Source organism: Galeopterus variegatus, unplaced genomic scaffold (assembly GCF_000696425.1).
Source record: "Galeopterus variegatus unplaced genomic scaffold, G_variegatus-3.0.2 Scaffold3408, whole genome shotgun sequence".
In the NCBI taxonomy this organism is placed as follows: domain Eukaryota; kingdom Metazoa; phylum Chordata; class Mammalia; order Dermoptera; family Cynocephalidae; genus Galeopterus; species Galeopterus variegatus.
In genome coordinates this window covers 21,180-40,595 of record NW_007729519.1, presented here as the reverse complement: position 1 = coordinate 40,595, position 19,416 = coordinate 21,180, and the positions used below count along the sequence as shown (strand labels likewise).

Here is a 19,416-nt window from a genome sequence, read left to right as displayed (position 1 = left end):
TAGCTTTAAAAGACCATTTATTAATCTTAAGTATTTACAACTCACGGATTAAAATACTTATCAATTTATTACCAATAGGTTATTTTGTTTGGAAGAGGCTTCACCTGTTATCTTTACCAATTTTATTTCTGATGGAAAGTTCTAGGTTACCTAACTTTTTACATTGTTCTTTCTAGATGTATGAACCACAGTCATCTCTGGCTGTCTTAGGAAATTTCAGTGACAGCCCGTTAATAGGCTTTCTAGAAAGTTTCACATCTCTGAAAACAAAGTCCAACTGATTTTCTTAGTCACTGCCACAAAACAACTCCTAAATAACCTATTGTGAAAAGCACATTCCAATACAAATAATGATATTGAGTGACCTCAAATGTCTACCAACGTTATTCCAATGGAAAAGTATAAATGCATAATAGTGATTAAATAATGAAAACTAATTGATTAAATAATTGGAATCTCTTCAAGATACACACTAATGGGAACATGGAGGCACAGCAAGGATTATTTAAGAAGAATGTATCAAGGAGATCTGATACTTAAATAACAAAACCCCCTGCAGGCTAAACAGTTCTTTTGTACACATTTTGTTTAGACCCCAGGTGAAAACATTTTAAAGCTTTAAGAAAATTATAAAATACTTTATAACTTGAGTTTTGCATGGTTCTAAAATGCTCATAATACTGTAATTCATTTACTTAATTTTACATGAAGATATAAAAAATAAATATTGGCATGCATTTCTTATTGACATTTTAAAAACCCACCAATAAATAACTTGAAATGCTATCTAGAGAAATTGCTCCTACATACTTATTGTTAATTATGGAGGACTCAACCAAGTCTGAGTTTTTATAGCATCCTCAAACTGAAAGAGATTCAAAACAAGCCTAATTTAATGCCCTTAAATGATCAAAAGGTAATGCTACTGGAAAGGAAACAATACAAGCCAAAAATGGAGTGCAAACACCTTTGCTATAGGTTTTAATTGAAAAGGTTTGTGAACTAATGAGATTCTTTCCTAAGGGCATGATGCACACATGGAAAGTGAAGTGACAGAAATGGAATCCTTTCTCAGGCAATTTCTTATTCTGTATTTGTTTCCTGAACCATCCCTGGTTAAGACTATTGTGATTAAAAAGACCCAGACAAGTGTTTATAAAAGTTCATCAGGTTCCTCATTGAAGCTGAAGTCACACACTAGGGACAGGTGGTCTGAAGGATAATTGAAGGATGGTAGCCGGTTGGGTCCAATCTGTTCTTCGGTGAGCAAATCAAGGGCTGACCTTACACTCAGGGCATGTTTAGAATACCAGATATAATCCAGGGTGTGCCGGCACTCCCCTGAGGTCCGGATCTTCCAGGTAGTATATGGAGGTTCTGACTGCCCATCAGCACTCAGCAGCTTGTAGGCGCTGTTCAGGTTGAGACTGGAAGAAGCAAAATGTTTGTAGACCTCTTCTGTTGGTTCTGCATTGAAGTCCCCACAAACAATAAGAGGAATCTTGGCTCCTTGGGTGATCTTCTGCAGGTTCTGGAGAAGGTCACAGCCTTGAGCTGATCGAAACCACTCCCAGCCAGTGCGTGCTTTTAAGTGGGTGACAGCAATGCAGAACTGTCGGCCTGACTCCTTGCACTCTAGGGTCTGTGCAATGGCCACCTGATTGGTTTTTAATGTCATAGCTGTCAGCCTAATATTGGCACTGTTGACTAGCTTGAATCGGGTTTGAAGAAAAAATAAGGCACAGCCATCTGGTCCATTATTGTGTTCTACATCTAGACAAGGTGACCAGGGCTTGGGGAAAAATGTGCCTTGATAGCCCAGTCTACTGAGGAGTGGTTGGAAGGTGTCAAAATAGTGGTCCACCTCTTGAAGGCACAATATATCAGGCTGGTAGGCTAAGATTTCTTCTAGAATGAGACATTTCCTTTCTTCCCACTTGAGTGCTTCAATGGGGCACTGTACAAAGTTGTCTTTGCCTTCTCCAAGAGCTGAAAAGAAAAAGGCAGCCAGTTGTCAGCTACTACAGAACAATGACTTCAAAGTACCCAAGAGTCTCCTTAGGTTTGGCACTACTCAGAATGCTTCTTCTGCTTCAGATTCTTTGGGTCGTTCTTTGCTATCTAAACTACATTAACCCACCCAAACTACATAATCTCTTACCATGTGGATGAAGCAAGCAACTGATTTTCTTTTGTAGTGAAACTATTTCATATAACTACAGTCCAGGATATAAGATCTTTAGATTTAGCCTTAATTACGGAAACTGTTCTGTACAGTCCTAGGGATCTAAACTGTGTTAGAAAAAAATAAAAAAATAAACTGTGTTAAATGAAATGAATTTATTTAACTCTATATACAAAGTTTTAACACTGATTATAATAAAGCCATGTGAATTGATATAAATAGATACTACTATGAATAAATGGGACCTATTTTAAATGGGCAGCTTTTCTCACTTATGGACAAGCTTCCAGAAAAATAAAAGAATCAGAGATTGATAAGTCGGGGAGTAGGACCTTCTTTTCCAGCATGCATGCATAAATAAACAAACAAATAAATAAGCCCTTGTTTCTTTTTCTTAAAATTTCAACTGCTACATAAAAGGCAATGCTACAGAAAGTATATTGGTGCATCTGTTCAATTTAGCAGACCCAGGAAAGGAGTCCTTTCTACCATAACAAAGTAATATCTTTTTTTTTTCCTTTTTGTCTTTTTTCGTGACCAGTAATGGGATCGCAACCCTCGGTGTTGCGCCTGTACCGCGACCGGCATCTTTTTGTCTTTTTTCGTGACCAGTAATGGGATCGCAACCCTCGGTGTTGCGCCCGTACCGCGACCGGCATCGGGATCGCAACCCTCGGTGTCGCGCCTGCACTGCGCTCAACCAGATCCCATACCGGTCTCTGTATGGGATCTGAACCCGCTCCGAACCCTCGGCGGGAGCGCCGCCACGCTCCCAAGCGCACACTCTACCGAGTGCGCCACCGGGCCGGCCCACAAAGTAATATCTTAATGAACAGAGAAATGAAGCAAGATCTTTTTGGTCCCAAGTTATATAGATGAGTATGGCTGAGAATTTGGCACAAGAATACCTTGACACCACTACCTCCACATAGTTGCCATTCCCTGCAGTTCTATATGTTACCCATTCAGTTTCTCCCCTGCAAATCTTAGTAGTGGACTGAGGCTGGAGGCAACAAAGTTTGAGGCTGTTCCATTGAATTGTCTAATAAAAGATAGGGTCCTTTAAATTTGGATCTGCTGGGAAGCAGACTTTCATTGTTCTCGGATAGCCCACAAACATGGAAGGTAAAGAATAAGTCTTGAGTTGCTGGCTTTATTAGTGAAAACCAGATGACTTCCTTTCCTAGCCTCCCCTTCTGGGAGAGCTCCTCATGCTGCCATAGTTGCCCCATTCTATACTTCCTCCATCTGCCCACGCCTCTTCCCTCCACATAAGACATCAAGACATCAGTGCATTGGACATGTGCAGAAGCAGAAAGGAAGTCACAGCAAACAACCACTCTCACATAAAAGCATCAGGTATACCTTGTGCGAGGATGTTCCACTGCATGACCCTAATAGGTGGGTGGCTACTGAGGCAATCTGTCCTCAGGTCCACAAAATCCCTCTGGAACCGGGGAGGTCGAGTATGCAGAACAGCCCTGCATTCCTCAAGAAGCTCTTTAGGATCAATGGGCTCCAGATGTTCTGGGTCAGGTGACACCAAATACTCTGGGTGCTGGGAGGCTGTGCTGCTGTTCAGTGTCTTGGCGAGAGCACTATAGAGTCTGCTCGTACCGTTTCCCATGGAACACACTAAAGGAAAGAAAGCACAATTACACATTTAGCTCATCTTCCTGACTTTCTCACCCAGCTCAATTGTAAGATAAAGCATTTGCTGCCCATAGAAACCAGGAGTTCAACTTAGGGCAATTTTGCCATATTCATGTATTAAGCCATTTCTACTGAGGTAGATTAAAGGAGTTTCCCGTTTTAGCTTTCTACTAGGACAGGTAATTTAAATACTACAGTTAAAACTAATCTCTGGGGCTGGCCATTTAGTTCAGCTGGTTAGAGCACAGTGTTATGTGTTATAATACTAAGGTCAGGGATCCCTGAACTGGCCACCCACCTAAACAAACAAAGTCTCTGATTAATGAAGATAACCAATTCTTTTAATGAAGAACTGTCTTGATCTCCATGGCCTCTTCTAGTCAGGACTTGTCTTTATAAACTCAGTCTTACTATAAAAGCATGGTTTAACAAAATCCACATTCTTTTTTCTATACATGTTAATAAGAACTTAAAGGCTAGTTTGTAAAGAGTCAAATGTTAGAAAGCCAATGTTAATCCTCAGGAAGCAAGAAGGTTGTAGCAGGTTGCTCCCCTGGTTATGTCATCTTATGGATCCCTCTGCTGTGGAAAGTAATGGCTAGATTAAATCTTTTAAGTGTTAAGTGTAAATCAGGGCTTGAAATTTCTGTAGAACTGTGTGAACATGAGTGAGCAGTAGATTCTAATCTAAATCAATTGCTGGATTTTTAAAAATCCAGAAAAGGGCTGGGGGGTAAACAGTTGATTTTTGTTCAGCCATAGTTTCCATCCAGGACACCATGTTCTCATGACTTTGCCCACATTTCCTGGGATCCTGAAAAGAATGAGTGAGGAAAGGCACAGGAAGCACTGATTACATTGTCTTCACGAGCATTTTCTATTGCTTTGCTTTTTATCTTAATAGATTATAATTCCTACTGAGCACAATCTTCAACTAATTAGCATGAGAGAAGTTGTACTTGTCAATTTGCTTGAAAGCAGTTGATTGCTCTTTAAGAGGTCAACCATATTTTCTCTTTTACCTGGAGAGATCCAAGATTCTGTGCATGACGAATCTTGGTACCAAGCTGGATTTGCCTACCATATCCATATTCTTGTCCTCTCTCAAAAGACACAAAGTTTTCTTTATAAAATATAAGCACTTTATAAATATAAATGTAAATATTTTATAAAGTTTTCTTTTTTTTTTTTTTCCTTTTTGTCTTTTTTTGTGACCGGCAATGGATTGCAACCCTCAGTGTCGCGCCCGTACCGGACCGGGACCGGCAACGGGATCGCAACCCTCAGTGTTGCACCCGCACCTCGCTCAGCCAGTGAGCGGCCAGTCTGTATGTGGGATTCGAACCCTTGGCGGGAGGGCCGCCGCACTCCCAAGCGGCGCACTGTAGCAGTGCGCCACTGGGCCGGCCCCATAAAGTTTTCTTTATAAAATTTGGCAAGCTGATCAACCACATCTCAAAGTAGCTGTCAATCAAATTCACTGTTGCAGGTCACGAAGCAAATTCAAATAGTCATCACCAACTGTCCTTGAACATCAAGGCCAATAAGCATGCAAACATGCTCTCTTTTGCTCCTTTTCCTCTAATCAAAGTAGTTTGTTTCCTCCCAGTAAGAAAACTAGAGACTAAGGCAAAGAAACACACGCTGATTTTCCTAGCGTACATTCAGGTGTAGTACGTGCATCTGCAAGCAAGTGTGCTCACCCACAAACACACATGCACAACTGTTTCCAAACTCTTTGATTTCAATATTTTAAATTCATTTTAATTGCTTTACATGCCTTTCTGAGTATATGGGTCTACAGAAAGAAATTTTCTTCTTGGTTGGCAGTACAACTTTGAAAGCCTTTATTCTTTTACTTCTGGTTTTTAAAATAAACAGTTAAATGTCCTAATGGTTTTCACGTGTGGTCTCCAGATCAGCAGCATCAGCATAAGCCAGGATCGTGATCCCCAAGCTGTGTGCCAAGGTGTCCCACGGCACCACAGCAAATTCCTAGGGGCATCATGGTATATTTTCAACTTGAAATAAACAGTGATATTTGACAACTGTCAGGCTTCAGGCAAACTACTAGCTTGATGTAGAATTCAGTTTCAACAGGACTGCTCTACATTCCTTTTGATGACATTGTATCTTGGCCAAGCTGAATTTTGGGGTGGTTACTGTGATAAAAAGCAAGTGCTTGGCTGGTCAGTTAGCTCAGTTAGTTACAGCATGGTGCTGAGAACACCAAGATCCAGGGTTCGATCCCTGTACTGGCCAACCGCCAAAAAAAAAAAAAAGAAGCAAGCACTATGCAAAGATGATTGTGAAGAAGAGGGTGGTAGTGACTAATAGGAGTCCAATGCTTGAGGAGTTAGTTATGTGAAGTCAGGAAAACCATACTTCCTTCTAAACACTTAAGAAAATCAATTTCACATAAAGAGAATAAGAAACAGAACAATGTCATTCAGACAATGAAAGCAAACCAGAAAGACATGCCCAGAAAGCAAATCAAATGGTGGTACCCTATTGCAAAGTGGGCTAAAAATCATTAAGAAAATGATACATTGACATGAAAGAATGCCTAAATCAGAATTAGAAAACTCAGAAATGAGGCACCAAAAAGAATTAGTAATAAAAAAGGACAAAAAGGATTTGCAAGAAAGTGGCAAATATTGAAAATAAGCAAAGAAGATCCAATATATATATATACTAGTTCTTGTAGATAAAAACCTATGCAAGGGAACAAAATAAGTACCAAAAACTATAAATCATGAACATCTTTAAAAACAAAACAATACTTGAAAACTAGATATTAAAAAAAAACACATTGCATACCTGAGAGTATCAACCCAACACCAACGGGACTGTAAAGAAAAACTCCCTTAGGAATCTAGGCAAAAACAGCAAGTAACTTATAAGGAAGATAAAACTGTAGTATCATCAGACTTCAACCGCAGTGTTTTGCCAGAAGAAAATGAGGTAATGTATTGAAAATATCTAAGGAAAGAAAATGTGAGACAAGGATTTTACATCCAGGAAAACTGAAATATTGTTTCCATGAGCTCTTTTTGAGCATTCTACTAGGGTAGGGGTTAGCAAACTGCAGTCAGAGCTATTTTTTTTTACAGTTCTTAAGCTAAGAATGATTTTTACATTTTTAAAGAATAAACACACACAATATGTGAGTGGGCTATTTTTGGTTCACAAAGCCTAAACAAAATGTGGCATATATACACCATGGAATACTACTCCACCACAAAAAAGATGAAAAGATGAAGAATACACTGCAGCATAGCTAAGCACACTAAGGCCTTGAATGGGATGGGCATCAAAAGTCCAACTCTAGCCCCGCTCTGTGACCATTTTGCTGTGCCACACTCTATAGACCCGCTTACCTATCTTTAAAAAGAGGGTCTAAGTGTTCATAATTTCTTCAAGATTAACTGCAGAATGCATCTAGGTTAGAACAGGTGGAAACTTTTCAAATCTATGTTGTTGTGCTCTTCATATAACATCTCTGTTATTTGCATTAGAGACACATCTTTCTCTCTGCTAAGAAAACCTGTATGTTTCATTCAGAATGACTTTTATTCACCTCACATTTGAGATTCAAAATGGATCATTTCTGTCATGTCTGATTACTCAGGTATGGAATAATGCACTGAAATTTGCCTTTAAAGAAAGTTTTACTGGCATGGACCTTTTGTACTTGATTCATTCACCTGAGAAAGATGTCAGTAGGCTAAATTTTGAAAAAGAAACGAGAGGGGAATTTTATTTTTACTATAGTTCTGTCTCTATCCCCTCGAATCTTACAGGAAACCCAAATACAGTCCCCAAGATGGACTGATGCAAAACTGAATGCCAGAATATTTAATAACGTGACCTAGGGCAGCCCTTCAATACTAAAGTACCTGGGAACAGCTAGTGCAAAAGCCCTGAAGAAGGAACATGCTTGGCAAGTCTGAACAGTAAAGATATTAGTGCAGCTTGAACAAAGTGAATAGGAAGAGATGAGGACAGTGAGGTAGTGGGGTTGGGGAGCAGGTCATGTAGGGCTTTGTTGACCATTCTAAAGACTTTGGCCTTTATTTGAGATAAGAAGAAATTGGAGAATTCCAAGCAGGAGGGAGAACCTGATTTACATTTTAAAAAATATCTCACTGGCTGATACATTAAAAATACACTACTCTGTAGGGAAATAAGGGCAGACATAAGGAAACCCAGAAGAGGGCAATTACAATAATCTAGGCAAAAGACAGTGGTGGCTTGCACTAGGGTGGCAGCAGTGCAAGTGGTTGGATTCTGAATAAATCTAAAGTTGGAGCCAATAAGTTTTGTTTATGACTTGGATGTGTTTTGTGACAGAAAGAGTAGTCCAAAAGGTCTCCAAGGTTTCTGGCTGAGCATCTAGAAGGATAAAGTTGCCTACTACACAGGTTAGGAAGGCTATATGGGGCTTGCCGAAAATAGGAGTTGGCAATTAGATATGCAAACTGGAAGTAAACATTTGGGAGATATTAGTGCATAAATGAAATTAAAACGAGTTTAGAGAGAAAGGAGATCAAAGGATTGAGCTCTGGGACAGATCTGGGAAGATGTGAAAATCTGGAAGGACAATATAAGATGACATGACCAGAGACATAAGAGATAAATAGAGTACTGATCTTCCTGGAAACAAGGAAAGGAATTGTTTCACCCAGGAGGCATTATCACCTGGGTCAAATGCTACTGACAGTTCAAGGAAAATGAAGACAGAGAATAGATCTGGATTTAGCGACATGGGAAACTTTGGTGACTTTAGCAATAGTGATTTCTGATTTTTGGTGGAGTTGTGGGGAGAAGAGGAAATAAGACAGAGTAGAGAAGTATTTTGAAGAAATTTTGCCCCCAAAGAGAGAAATGGAATAGTGGCAAGATAATTTTTTTTTTTTTAAAGGTGGAAGCTGTTGTACCATGTTTGTTTGCCAATAGGGGTGATAGAGAAGGAAAGATGGATGGAGCAGGAGACTTCTGACTTCTGGTATGATGGCATGAGAAAACTGACAAATTCTCTCCCCAAAAAGCAAATATAAACTTGCACAAAGCTATCAAAACCAATCATTTCAGTGCTCTGGATATCAGCCAAAGGCATACAACAAAATGAGAAGTTTTTATACATGAAAGCTGTTGAACTTCAGGTAAGAACACTGCTGGTCTGTGACTCTCTTGGCCAGGGCTGCTCCCATCTCCCCCGCCCCAGCTCTACAGGAGTAGTTCAACAAGGGCAGCAAGATTATGGCACTGTTAAGTTAAAGTCTTCCAGTGAAGAATAGCCCAGGCCCTGTGGCACCACTGTAAATTCTATCAAATACTTAAAGAAGAAATAATACCACCCCTTCACAAACTCTCATGTATTGCTTCTCATATACGGTCACTCTGGAAGACAGTTTGGCCATTTAAAAAAATAAATTAAATGAAGACTTACCATACAACCCAAAACTCACATCCTCTAGCCGTTTACCTAAATGAACTGAAAACTTACATTCACATAGACATATGTACACAAATGTTTATAGCAGCTTCCTTCAGAATTGCAAAAACTGGAAGCAACCAAGATGCCCTGTGATATGTGAATGGTTAAATAACTGTGATGTATCCATAAATGGAACACTATCCAGAGATCAAAAGGAATGAGCTGCTGATTCATGCGACATGAATGAATTCTTAAACGCATTTTGCAAGTGAAAGAAGCCAGACCCTAAAAATTATATTTTATGTGATTCTATCCATGACTTTCTGGAAAAGGCAAAACCACAGGGAAGGAAAATAAATTGGTGGGTGCCAGGGGTTGGGGAGGGAGGAGCAGCTAACAACAATGGGGATGCACAGGGGAATTTTTAGGGTGATAGAATATTCTGTACAGTACTAGAGTGGTGGATACACGACCCTATGCATTTGCCAAAATCCACAGAAGTATCCACTGCAAAGAATAAACTTTAATGTATGTAAATTAAAAATATCAACCAGGATGTTGGAGGATCTCAAGAGGGAACGCAAAGCTTGACAATGGTTCTAACTGTACTACAAACATATGACTCCTCATTGAAGCGGTTTAGGAAAAAAGGAGCTGTGATGTAGGTACCTTTGGAAAACAGCGTTTTAATGGGGAACTGTGTGGCTAAAGACAAAGGGAGCTGTACGTAGCACTATACTCTGGTTGATAAAGTTGTTTCTCATGGGGGTAGGTGTTAAAAATTCTGAAAAAGCTTTGCGTATATGTTGGGGTTGAACGAATTAGTAAATGGATGGTGGGAGCCAGAGTTTCACTGACAGAGAAGAAGTTACAGATAAAGGAGGGGAGGCTAGAATTAATCATGTGGTACTGAGTTGGAGTCCCAGACAGCAGTATGAATTCATGTTTAACGTATTATAGATATAGATGTAAAGATTCAGAAGTAATTAGAGGTGTGTGTGTATGCATGGCTTAGTATACATACATATATTTCCTAGCTCCATTTCCCAAGAGGGCCAAAAAGCAATGGCACCCCAGTAGCAAAAAGACCATTTAGTACTCAGATACTGGTTTCTAATACCATTCTCAAAAACAAACAAGCAAAAGGAAATGGCTCCTTGGAGAAATGGCTGGGGCAGGGAAAATAATGATGAGCCTGAAACAAAGAACCAACCTGAAAGAGTTCTCAATGACCAAAGCCGAAGCAATTGGAGCAACAAAACAACGCAGTATTAGATTATAACTGCCCCCCCCCCGAAAGAAACAAATAAAAAAAAATAGGTTATAATCCCAAGTATAAAATAAATATCTCTCAATGACCAAAGCCGAAGCAATTGGAGCAACAAAACAACGCAGTATTAGATTATAACTGTCCCCCCGCCGAAAGAAACAAATAAAAAAAAATAGGTTATAATCCCAAGTATAAAATAAATATGTATGAGTCCAGTCCAAGGCTTGATCCCTATACTGGCCAGCCACCAAAAAATAAAACAAAAATAAATATCTATGAGTCCAGTCCAAGGCTTGATCCCTATACTGGCCAGCCACCAAAAAATAAAACAAAAATAAATATCTATGAGTCCATAATATAGTGAATAAATGATTGAATAAATGGGCGTGAGGGAAGAGACAAATCTTTACAGAAGAATTCCAAATAATTTCTGTAGAAACCGAGTATGAAAGAGAGAGGAGTACAGTGGAGAAACCTGGAAAACATTACTTTGACCAGACGATCAATGTTAATGTCACGTGATTAAGTTATGTTAGCAAATGTGCCCCCTGACAGGATGAGAGTGTCACTTTACCTCTGTTGACTTTCTCCCCAAAACCCATAACCCCAGTCTAGCCATGAGAAAAGCATTAGAAACTCCAGTTGAGAGACACTTCCACAAAATATCTGACCATATTCCTCAAAACTGTCAACATCTTGAAAAACAAGGAAAGAGTGAGAGATAGTCACAGACCAGAGAAGCCTAAGGATACATGATGTCTAAATGCAATATGGTATCCTGAATTGGATCCTGGAGCAGAAAAAAAGAACATTAGGGAAAAGCTAGTGACATCTGGATAAAGTCTGTAGTTTAGTAATAGTAATGCTCCTGTGTTGGTTTCTTAGATTTGACAAATGTAGTTTGGCAATGTGAGATGTTAACATTAGGGGAATGGGAGTAAGGGGTATAAGGAACTCGCTGTATTAATTATCTTTACAATTTTTCTGTAAATCTAAAATTATTCCAATATAAAAGTGTTTTTTAAAAAGCTGTTTAGACTTAAATGTAAGAAGTTTTTTGTGAACTTGAGCTAGACAAAAAGTTCTTAAAGACATAACCAAAAATATAATCCATAAAAAAATGATAACTTGAGGCTGGCCGGTTAGCTCAATTGGTTACAGCGTAGTGCTGATAACACCAAGGTCTAGGGTTTGATCCCTATACCAGTCTTAAAGACATAACCAAAAATATAATCCATAAAAAAATGATAACTTGAGGCTGGCCGGTTAGCTCAATTGGTTACAGCGTAGTGCTGATAACACCAAGGTCTAGGGTTTAAACAAACAAACAAACAAACAAACAAACAAACAAACAAACAAACAAACAAACAAAACCCCCAAAGCCCTGGATTTCATTAAAATTAAAATATTTTGCTCTTGAAAAGACACCATTAAGAAAGTGAAAAGACAAGCCATTAATTGGGAGAAAATATTTGTAAATTATATCTTATAAAGGACTTTTACCAGAAAATAGAATTTTTAGAAAATGGGCAAAAGATTTAAAAAGACACTGCATCAAAGAAGACACAGAATGGCTAATAAACACATGAAAAGATGTTCAATATCATTAGCCATTAAGGAAGTACAGATTAAAACTATAAGGAGATACTACTACACACCTACTAAAATGGCTATAATCAAAAAGATAGGCCATATCAAGTGTTTGTGAGGATACAGAGTAACTGGAATTCTCATATGCTGTTGGTGGCAATGTAAAATGGTATAGCCATTTTGAAAACAGTTTGGCATTATTTTAAAAGGTTAAGCATAAATTTAGCACATGACCCAACAATTTCATTCCTAGGAATCTACTCAAGAGAAGTGAAAACATATGTTCACACCAAGACTGGTACACAAATGGTCACTGCAGCATTATTTATAATGGCCAAAAAATGGAAACAATCCAGTGACCATCACTGGTGAATGAATAAATAAAATGCAGTATATCCTTGCAAAAAGCAATAAAAAGAACGGAACTAACGATATGCAATAAACCTCAAAAACATTATGCTAAGTGAAAGAAGCCAGAAGACTATGTACTAATATAATATGATCCAATTTATATAAAATGTGCAGAAAGGGCAAATCCGTACAGACAGAAAGCAGATCAGCAGTTGCCTAGGGGTGAGGATGGAAGAGGGCTTAACTGCAAATGGGCTTCAGGGAATTTTGGGGGGAGACTGAAATGTTCTCAAAATGGATTTTAGTGATGGATGCTAAAAATTCACTAAAAGTTGTCAAATGGGTTATTTTATGGACAGTAAATCATAATAAAGCTTTAAAAAAGTGGAGTAAAGGGATAACTCCTAGAGTAACATCTCTGAATAGTCACCAGACTTTTCAAGGGCTCATTCCAATTTCAGCAAAAACGTTCTTCCTTCTATCATGCAGAAATAGGACATGAATTCCTATGAATTCCACCTATGATGAAAACAATGTTTCAGAATCAACATCTGAATACATCTTAATTATGTTACATAGAATACAGACTCTTATGTTTACAAATTCCTTAAAAGGAGTATGAAAGACTGTTTTAGTCCGTTTTGTGTCACTATGACAGAAATACCTGAGACTGGGTAATTTATAAGGAAAAGAGGTTTATTTGGCTTACGATTCTGGGACAGCTGCATTTGGCATGGACCTCAGGCTGCTTCTACTTATGGCGGAAAGTGGCAGGCAGCTAGCGGGTACAAGCAGATCACATGGCGAGAGAGGAAGCAAGAGAGAGAAGGTGCCAGGGTCTTTTTAAGCAACAAGCTCTCGTGGGAACTAATAAAGAGCGAGAACTCACTCATTAATCCCCCCACCCCCAGGAAGAGCATTAATCCATTCATGAGGGATCTGCCCCCATGACTCAATCAGTTTCCAACACTGCCATATTGGAGATCAAATTTCCACATGCGTTTTGGAGGGGACAACACATCCAAACTCCATCTAAGACTGACATGTAGGTAGGTGGCACTGCTATTACAGAATTTTTTTTTTTTTTTCTTCATTTGAAAAGCATACTTGGGCAATTTTTCCTTTGGACTGAAAATAAATAGCAGCTTATATACCTTACATTCCTGGAATTATGTAATTCAAAGTCAAAGGTCAAAGTCACAGAGAATTTCTACATTAAGACACACCTAAGTTCCTAGAGGTCCTTACCATAAAAGGAAAGCTTCAGTTATTTTTATAAGTTATAAAGCTGGCACTGTGAAGAACCAGCTGAGTCAAAAGAGACTTGTAGCTACATGGTATCTATTGATTCATGAATGAGCCAATAGCATCACTGCTTGCAATAAATAAATCTCTAACCACATCTTATCTAGAGCAGCACTCCCCCAGCCCCTGAACTTTAATACAACCTAAATTAAAAAAATACATTCTCTCAAAATACTGCACCTGGAATTACTGTAGATCAACGATTCTCACCCTGAGCTGCAATGTTTAATCTTTGGGAACTTCAAAAATACCCACACCAGTGTCAACCCTAGTGATGCTGATAAAGTATATCAGGAGAGTGGGCTAGCTTTTAGGATTATTCAAAGCTCCCCAAATTATTCTAATTGACAGCCAAGGCTGAGAACCATTAACATCCTTAATCTGGGAATAAGCAAAGACTTTAAGAAGTAAGCCTGCCCTTTCTCCCACTTTCCTGCTTCCAGAAGATTTCTCAGTGACCAGAGATGATCAATTTTAGACAGCTCAGTTTTTCTAGCTGCTGTCTGTCATTAGTTAATCATTTAGTTTATCATCTTTCTGCATTTTTCCATGCTACAAACACCTATTTTATATCTTTATATGTCCCGGGTTATTGAGAGGGTAAAATAAAGACACTACTCTAAAACATTTTTGTAAAATATAACATTACATCTAAGGAATTTTGTTTGGATTTTGTCTTGAGGGGGTGGCGCTCTATGAGCTCCTGACACCTCGTCTAATTATTCCCCAGAATATGAAGCATTTCTGTCACAGTGAACATTTTAAGTTGAAAATGTCATATTTTACACATTGCTATGTGAACAATATATGCAAACAAGTATTTAAATACTTATATATATAACTTACAAGTTATATATTTAAACCTGTAAACATGAAAATTGAAACAGCAAATACACATTCTACATTCATAGTCCAGTACATGTGGCATATATAAATATCTGAAATGAGTTTCATAAAATAATCATCTTTTCTACATAAAATGCACAGACATCTTCTAGTCTATTCCAGCTCGTTTTTACAAAATGCTGGTCTTGACCCAACTAAATTTAGCAACTGACAAACTATGGTTAGTCAGATTTGGTTATCAGCAGACCTTTCACTAAAATGTATGGCATGAACCTGTCACTCTAGATTGGTGGTAATATTAATTAATGTTATCTTTTGATATTGTATAACACTTGGAAAATCTGCATAACTCAGTCAACCAACATTTCCCAAGTGACCAATACAAAATCATGCACAGGTAAAAGACCCATTCAAAGTACGAGACACATCAACAGATTTTAATGTAATGGAAAATGAAAAGTTCATTGATATGGTACCAGATTCCACTTGCAACTAACTGGTAACAGAAACTACCACAAAGAATATCCACTATTATCTAAAAAAGCAGTTAAAATGTTCCTTGTTTTTCCAACTATATATCTGTGTAAGACTGGATTTTCTTCATACACTTTAATGAAAACAACATTATCACAACAGACTGAATGCAGAAGCAGAAATGACAATCCAGCTGTCTTCTATTAAGCCACACTTTAAGAGATTTCCAAAAATTTTCATCTTTTGAGTATGGACATCCTGCTCCAGGAAACACAAGGCAATCCCTTGGGAAGAAAACAAAAACTTTATGTTTTAATCTAAAGAAGATAAAATGAAACATTCAATAAAACGATTGAAAGTAGAAATGTATATAATCCATAAAAACACAGAGCACTTTAACTTGGTAGTGCATATGATCACAAAAGGTGGGAGGTCACTGCTCCTGTCTAGAAAGTAAGGCTGTCTCCATGCCGCTCCAGAGACTAAAACTATCTCCAAATCACGCATCATGACTTTCCCTTACCTATCCTTATATTTCTAATACCCAACCTAGATTTTCTATACTTCAAAAATATTCTTCTCTTGGGGCCGTCCCTTGGCTCACTTGGGAGAGTGTGGTGCTGATAGCACGAAGGCCACGGGTTTGGATCCCTATATAGGGATGGCTGATTAGATCACTTGGGAGAGCGTGGTGTTTACAACAGCAAGTCAGGGGTTAAGATCCCCTTATGGGTCATCTTTAAAAAAAAAAAAAATCTTCTCGTAAAGGCATGTTATTGAATCAAATCGGAAGGGATTTGGGGAAGTCTTCCAATTCATTTTTCCTGTCTTCAGTTTTTCTCTTCTGTTAGGAGTCCCAAGAACCTATGAGGTTAACTCAGTTAAGGCTGTATTTTCCAAAACTTTCTAGTAACATATAGACATCAGCTCAAAGCAGTTCAAAACCCTAGGCTAGGGAATTAATAAGTAAAAGTAAAGACTATAAACACTTCACATATTACTTTTGCACTTATAACACAGTTCCAAGGCTTAGATCCACCTAGAGACTGCAATGTAGTAAGACTTTATTTAAATTTGAAAACAAACCAAAAAAAGACTGAGAGGCAGCTTTCTCTCTTCCACCCTGGTATGGTTTGAATGTGTCCCCCAAAATTCATGTGTTGGAAACTTGATCCCCAGTGTGGCAGTGTTGGAAGGTGGGGACCAGTGGGAGGTCTTTGGGTATGGGGGCAACTCCCTCATGGGTAGATTAATGCAGATATCATGGGAATGGGTTTGTTATCATGGGATGGATTCCCTGTAAAAGGACAAGTTCAAGTTAGCCAGATGCTGACCCCTCAATCTTGGATTTCCCGGCCTTTAGAACTGTAAAAAGTAAATCTCTGTTCTTTATAAATTACCCAGTCCCAGGTATTCTGTTACACCATCACAAAAGGGTCTAAGACACACCTTAAGAATGATGACAATGATAGCTAAGGACTACTGAATGAATATGCATCATTAGCTAATTCTGCTTACTTTGACTGCATTTTCAGTTCTCATCATCACAATCTTAGGAAACAGCTACTCTTAATATGCCCATTTTACAATGAAGAAATAACTTAGTAACAATTCTCATTGTTTCTTACCTACTTTCAAAAACAACATTCACTTTTTTCTTTTAAAATATCAAACATTAAAAAAAATTCCTTTCACACATAAATACATACCCATTTCCAAGACTGCAAGCCATTCTACTGAAGTTTTATGCCTTAATAGGGGTTGCTATGCAGGACTTTAAAAAGATCTCCAAATATGCAGAAGAGCTCAATAGTCAAACCTTATTTCCTGAGGCTAGATAGCACATACAATTTATCCCATGTGTTAATTAAGATATTGAAAAGTACCAAATCTTGACAAAACCTTTGCTGTACTTTATTTGGCACTCATACTGGCTTCTAGGTCTAATTTTATGTTTTTGGAGATGAGCATTTTGGATTAGACCCCGTATGTATCCAGCTTTTGCTCAAAATTCATTTTTCCACAGCCAGTTCACTAGAAAAAGTATCAGCCATCATTCCCAGTGAAATACGCAAGTTACATAATTTACGTAGGCAATAGGCACATCAAAATAGCTTCATTTCTTATACCTAGCTATCCATTTAATAACACCACCCTATCCCTTGCCATTCACTAATTCTATAAGCATATTTCCATATACCTTTAGAACTGGATGCTTTCACTCCTTGTACTATTAATTATTAATACCTTAGTACTATTTTACTTTATACTTTATAGGAGTAACTCTTCTTATCTTTATAATAATAGCCTTTAAAGAATTGCCAGAAAATTCAGATTACTTAGATTTCTGAAACACAGTAGTACTACTTAAACTTCTCCCATTTACTCATCCCTCTACTTTCCTAAAAAAGACAAGCAAAAGTGGGATGTCACTAAGATATCTGAATACATATATACCCTTAATTCTACAAATTACTACACACTTCTAAAGCCATCTAGGCAAATCACAATACAAGTTCCTATGAGGGCTGACCATGACGAACATGATTAGGATTTAATAAAACACCTTCACATCAATAATTAGAATGTTGGGGGACAGCCCCAACAGTTGAGACCCAAACTGACTGCGTCCACCATTCCAAGCAGTCCTAACAGTAATTAGAAATCACAGAAGAGAAGGACTGGCTGGTTAGCATGGTGTTCTAACACCAAGGTCTAGGGTTCAGATCCCCTTACTAGCCAGCTGCCAGGAAAAAAAAAAAAAAAAAGAAATCACAGAAGAAAGACATCTCTTCACATAATGGTCCTCCAGTTACCTAGCAATTGCTTGTTCTAGGCTTTGCCCAAACCATTCAGGGCCTGTGAATAATTTCTCTTACAATTAGTTTGAGCTTAGAATCTTGAAATGTTGGCTCTGAATAAACACTGATTAAGAACCAAAGGATAAACAAAAGCCAGGATTATCCTAGGTACACACCTGGGAAGCTGCTGAAGCTGATCAACCTTGGGCCCAAGGAAACCTCAAACAGCAAAGTACATAATACCCAAAAACTGTTAAGTGACCAACTTCACAGGAAGATATCATTGAAACAGCAACCCAATGCTGCCACCTACTGGCCACGTGTTGAACCACCTCAGAGAGTAAGCTCTAATTTAGTAACTAATTTTCATTAGGCTTTTTAGAGTAAGCTCCTGAATAAATGCGGCCACTTTCAAGACAAGTAAGTGAAAATTCACACAAGATAACCACAACATAAAACAGCTTGGATGTTGGATATTCAGTATATTTATTTAATACATTCTGAAGTAATCATTATAAAGATTCATAGCCCCCATGCTCAGCTGCATGGATCAAGCCCCAGTGGCTCTCTTTTTCTTACACCTGGCCTGCTTCTCTTACTTAGGTCACCCTTGTGTATGTGAACTACAATCCTGTCTTTTACTCGAGACTCTAAGCTCCACGAGGGCAGAGACTATATCTCCCTTGCCTACCACTTCCCCCAGTGCCCAGGCCCAGTGCTTTAAAAAAGTTAATAAAAGAAAGGATTGTTGATAACAACAAGGGTTTGTATCCCCACACTGTCTAGCTGCCAAAAAAGAAAAGAAAAAAAGAAAAGTGGTGAGTGAGAGCAAAGAGCAAAGGAATCCTGTCAAACGCTGGTGGAGGACCGCCTTTCACTGGTACAGTACTTTATGGTACACCAGGCACTTGTACTTGCTGTTACCTTCCAAAGAACCCCCTGGCTATCCTAACACCATTTCATAGAAGACAGTGAGATTCAGAAGTTTAAATGACTTGTCCTAAGTCACTATCAAACCTAATTCTTATCTTTCTGGAATTTTGTGAGACTGTGGTGTGTACCCATCAGCTAGAAAACCACAACTCAAACAGGGCAACATGTGCCCTGAAGGTCCACCTGGTAAACAAAGGTGACCACTTTCAAATATTGTGTAGTGTGGACGTGTAGGACATTAATTCCCAGAGTGTAGAGACTGGATTCTAAGCGCTAATGTAGGAAGATTATTTTCTGGTAAGTGTCAACTATTTTAGTCAGTGACCAGTTTCCAAATCTGTTATTGAGTGCCACTGACTAACTGTGACAAGCATTCCTGGAGTACTTAGTGATGGAGAATGCAAGCCTTATGGTTAAAGCCTCATCTCTCTTCAGGAAGTTCAGGCTGCAGTTCAACAGGGCCAAGAGAGTCTTAAATGTATGTACTCGAGTTAGGCTGCCTCTTTCCAAATCCCAGCTCCACCTTTTACTAACAGGATCCTGGACAACTTATTTACCTCTTCATGCC

At 38.5% G+C, this 19,416-nt stretch overlaps 1 protein-coding gene across 1 annotated transcript; it reads right to left on the bottom strand.

Moving 5' to 3' along the window:
* On the bottom strand, positions 1-3,816 carry CCRN4L (CCR4 carbon catabolite repression 4-like (S. cerevisiae)). The gene is made up of 2 exons (XM_008584931.1): positions 3,551-3,816; positions 1-1,989 (listed from the first exon to the last, which is right to left on the bottom strand). The coding sequence occupies exons 1-2, from the start codon at positions 3,810-3,812 to the stop codon at positions 1,154-1,156; spliced, it is 1,098 nt and encodes a 365-aa protein (XP_008583153.1). The 5' UTR covers positions 3,813-3,816; the 3' UTR covers positions 1-1,153.
* Between the last annotated feature and the right edge of the window lie 15,600 nt (positions 3,817-19,416).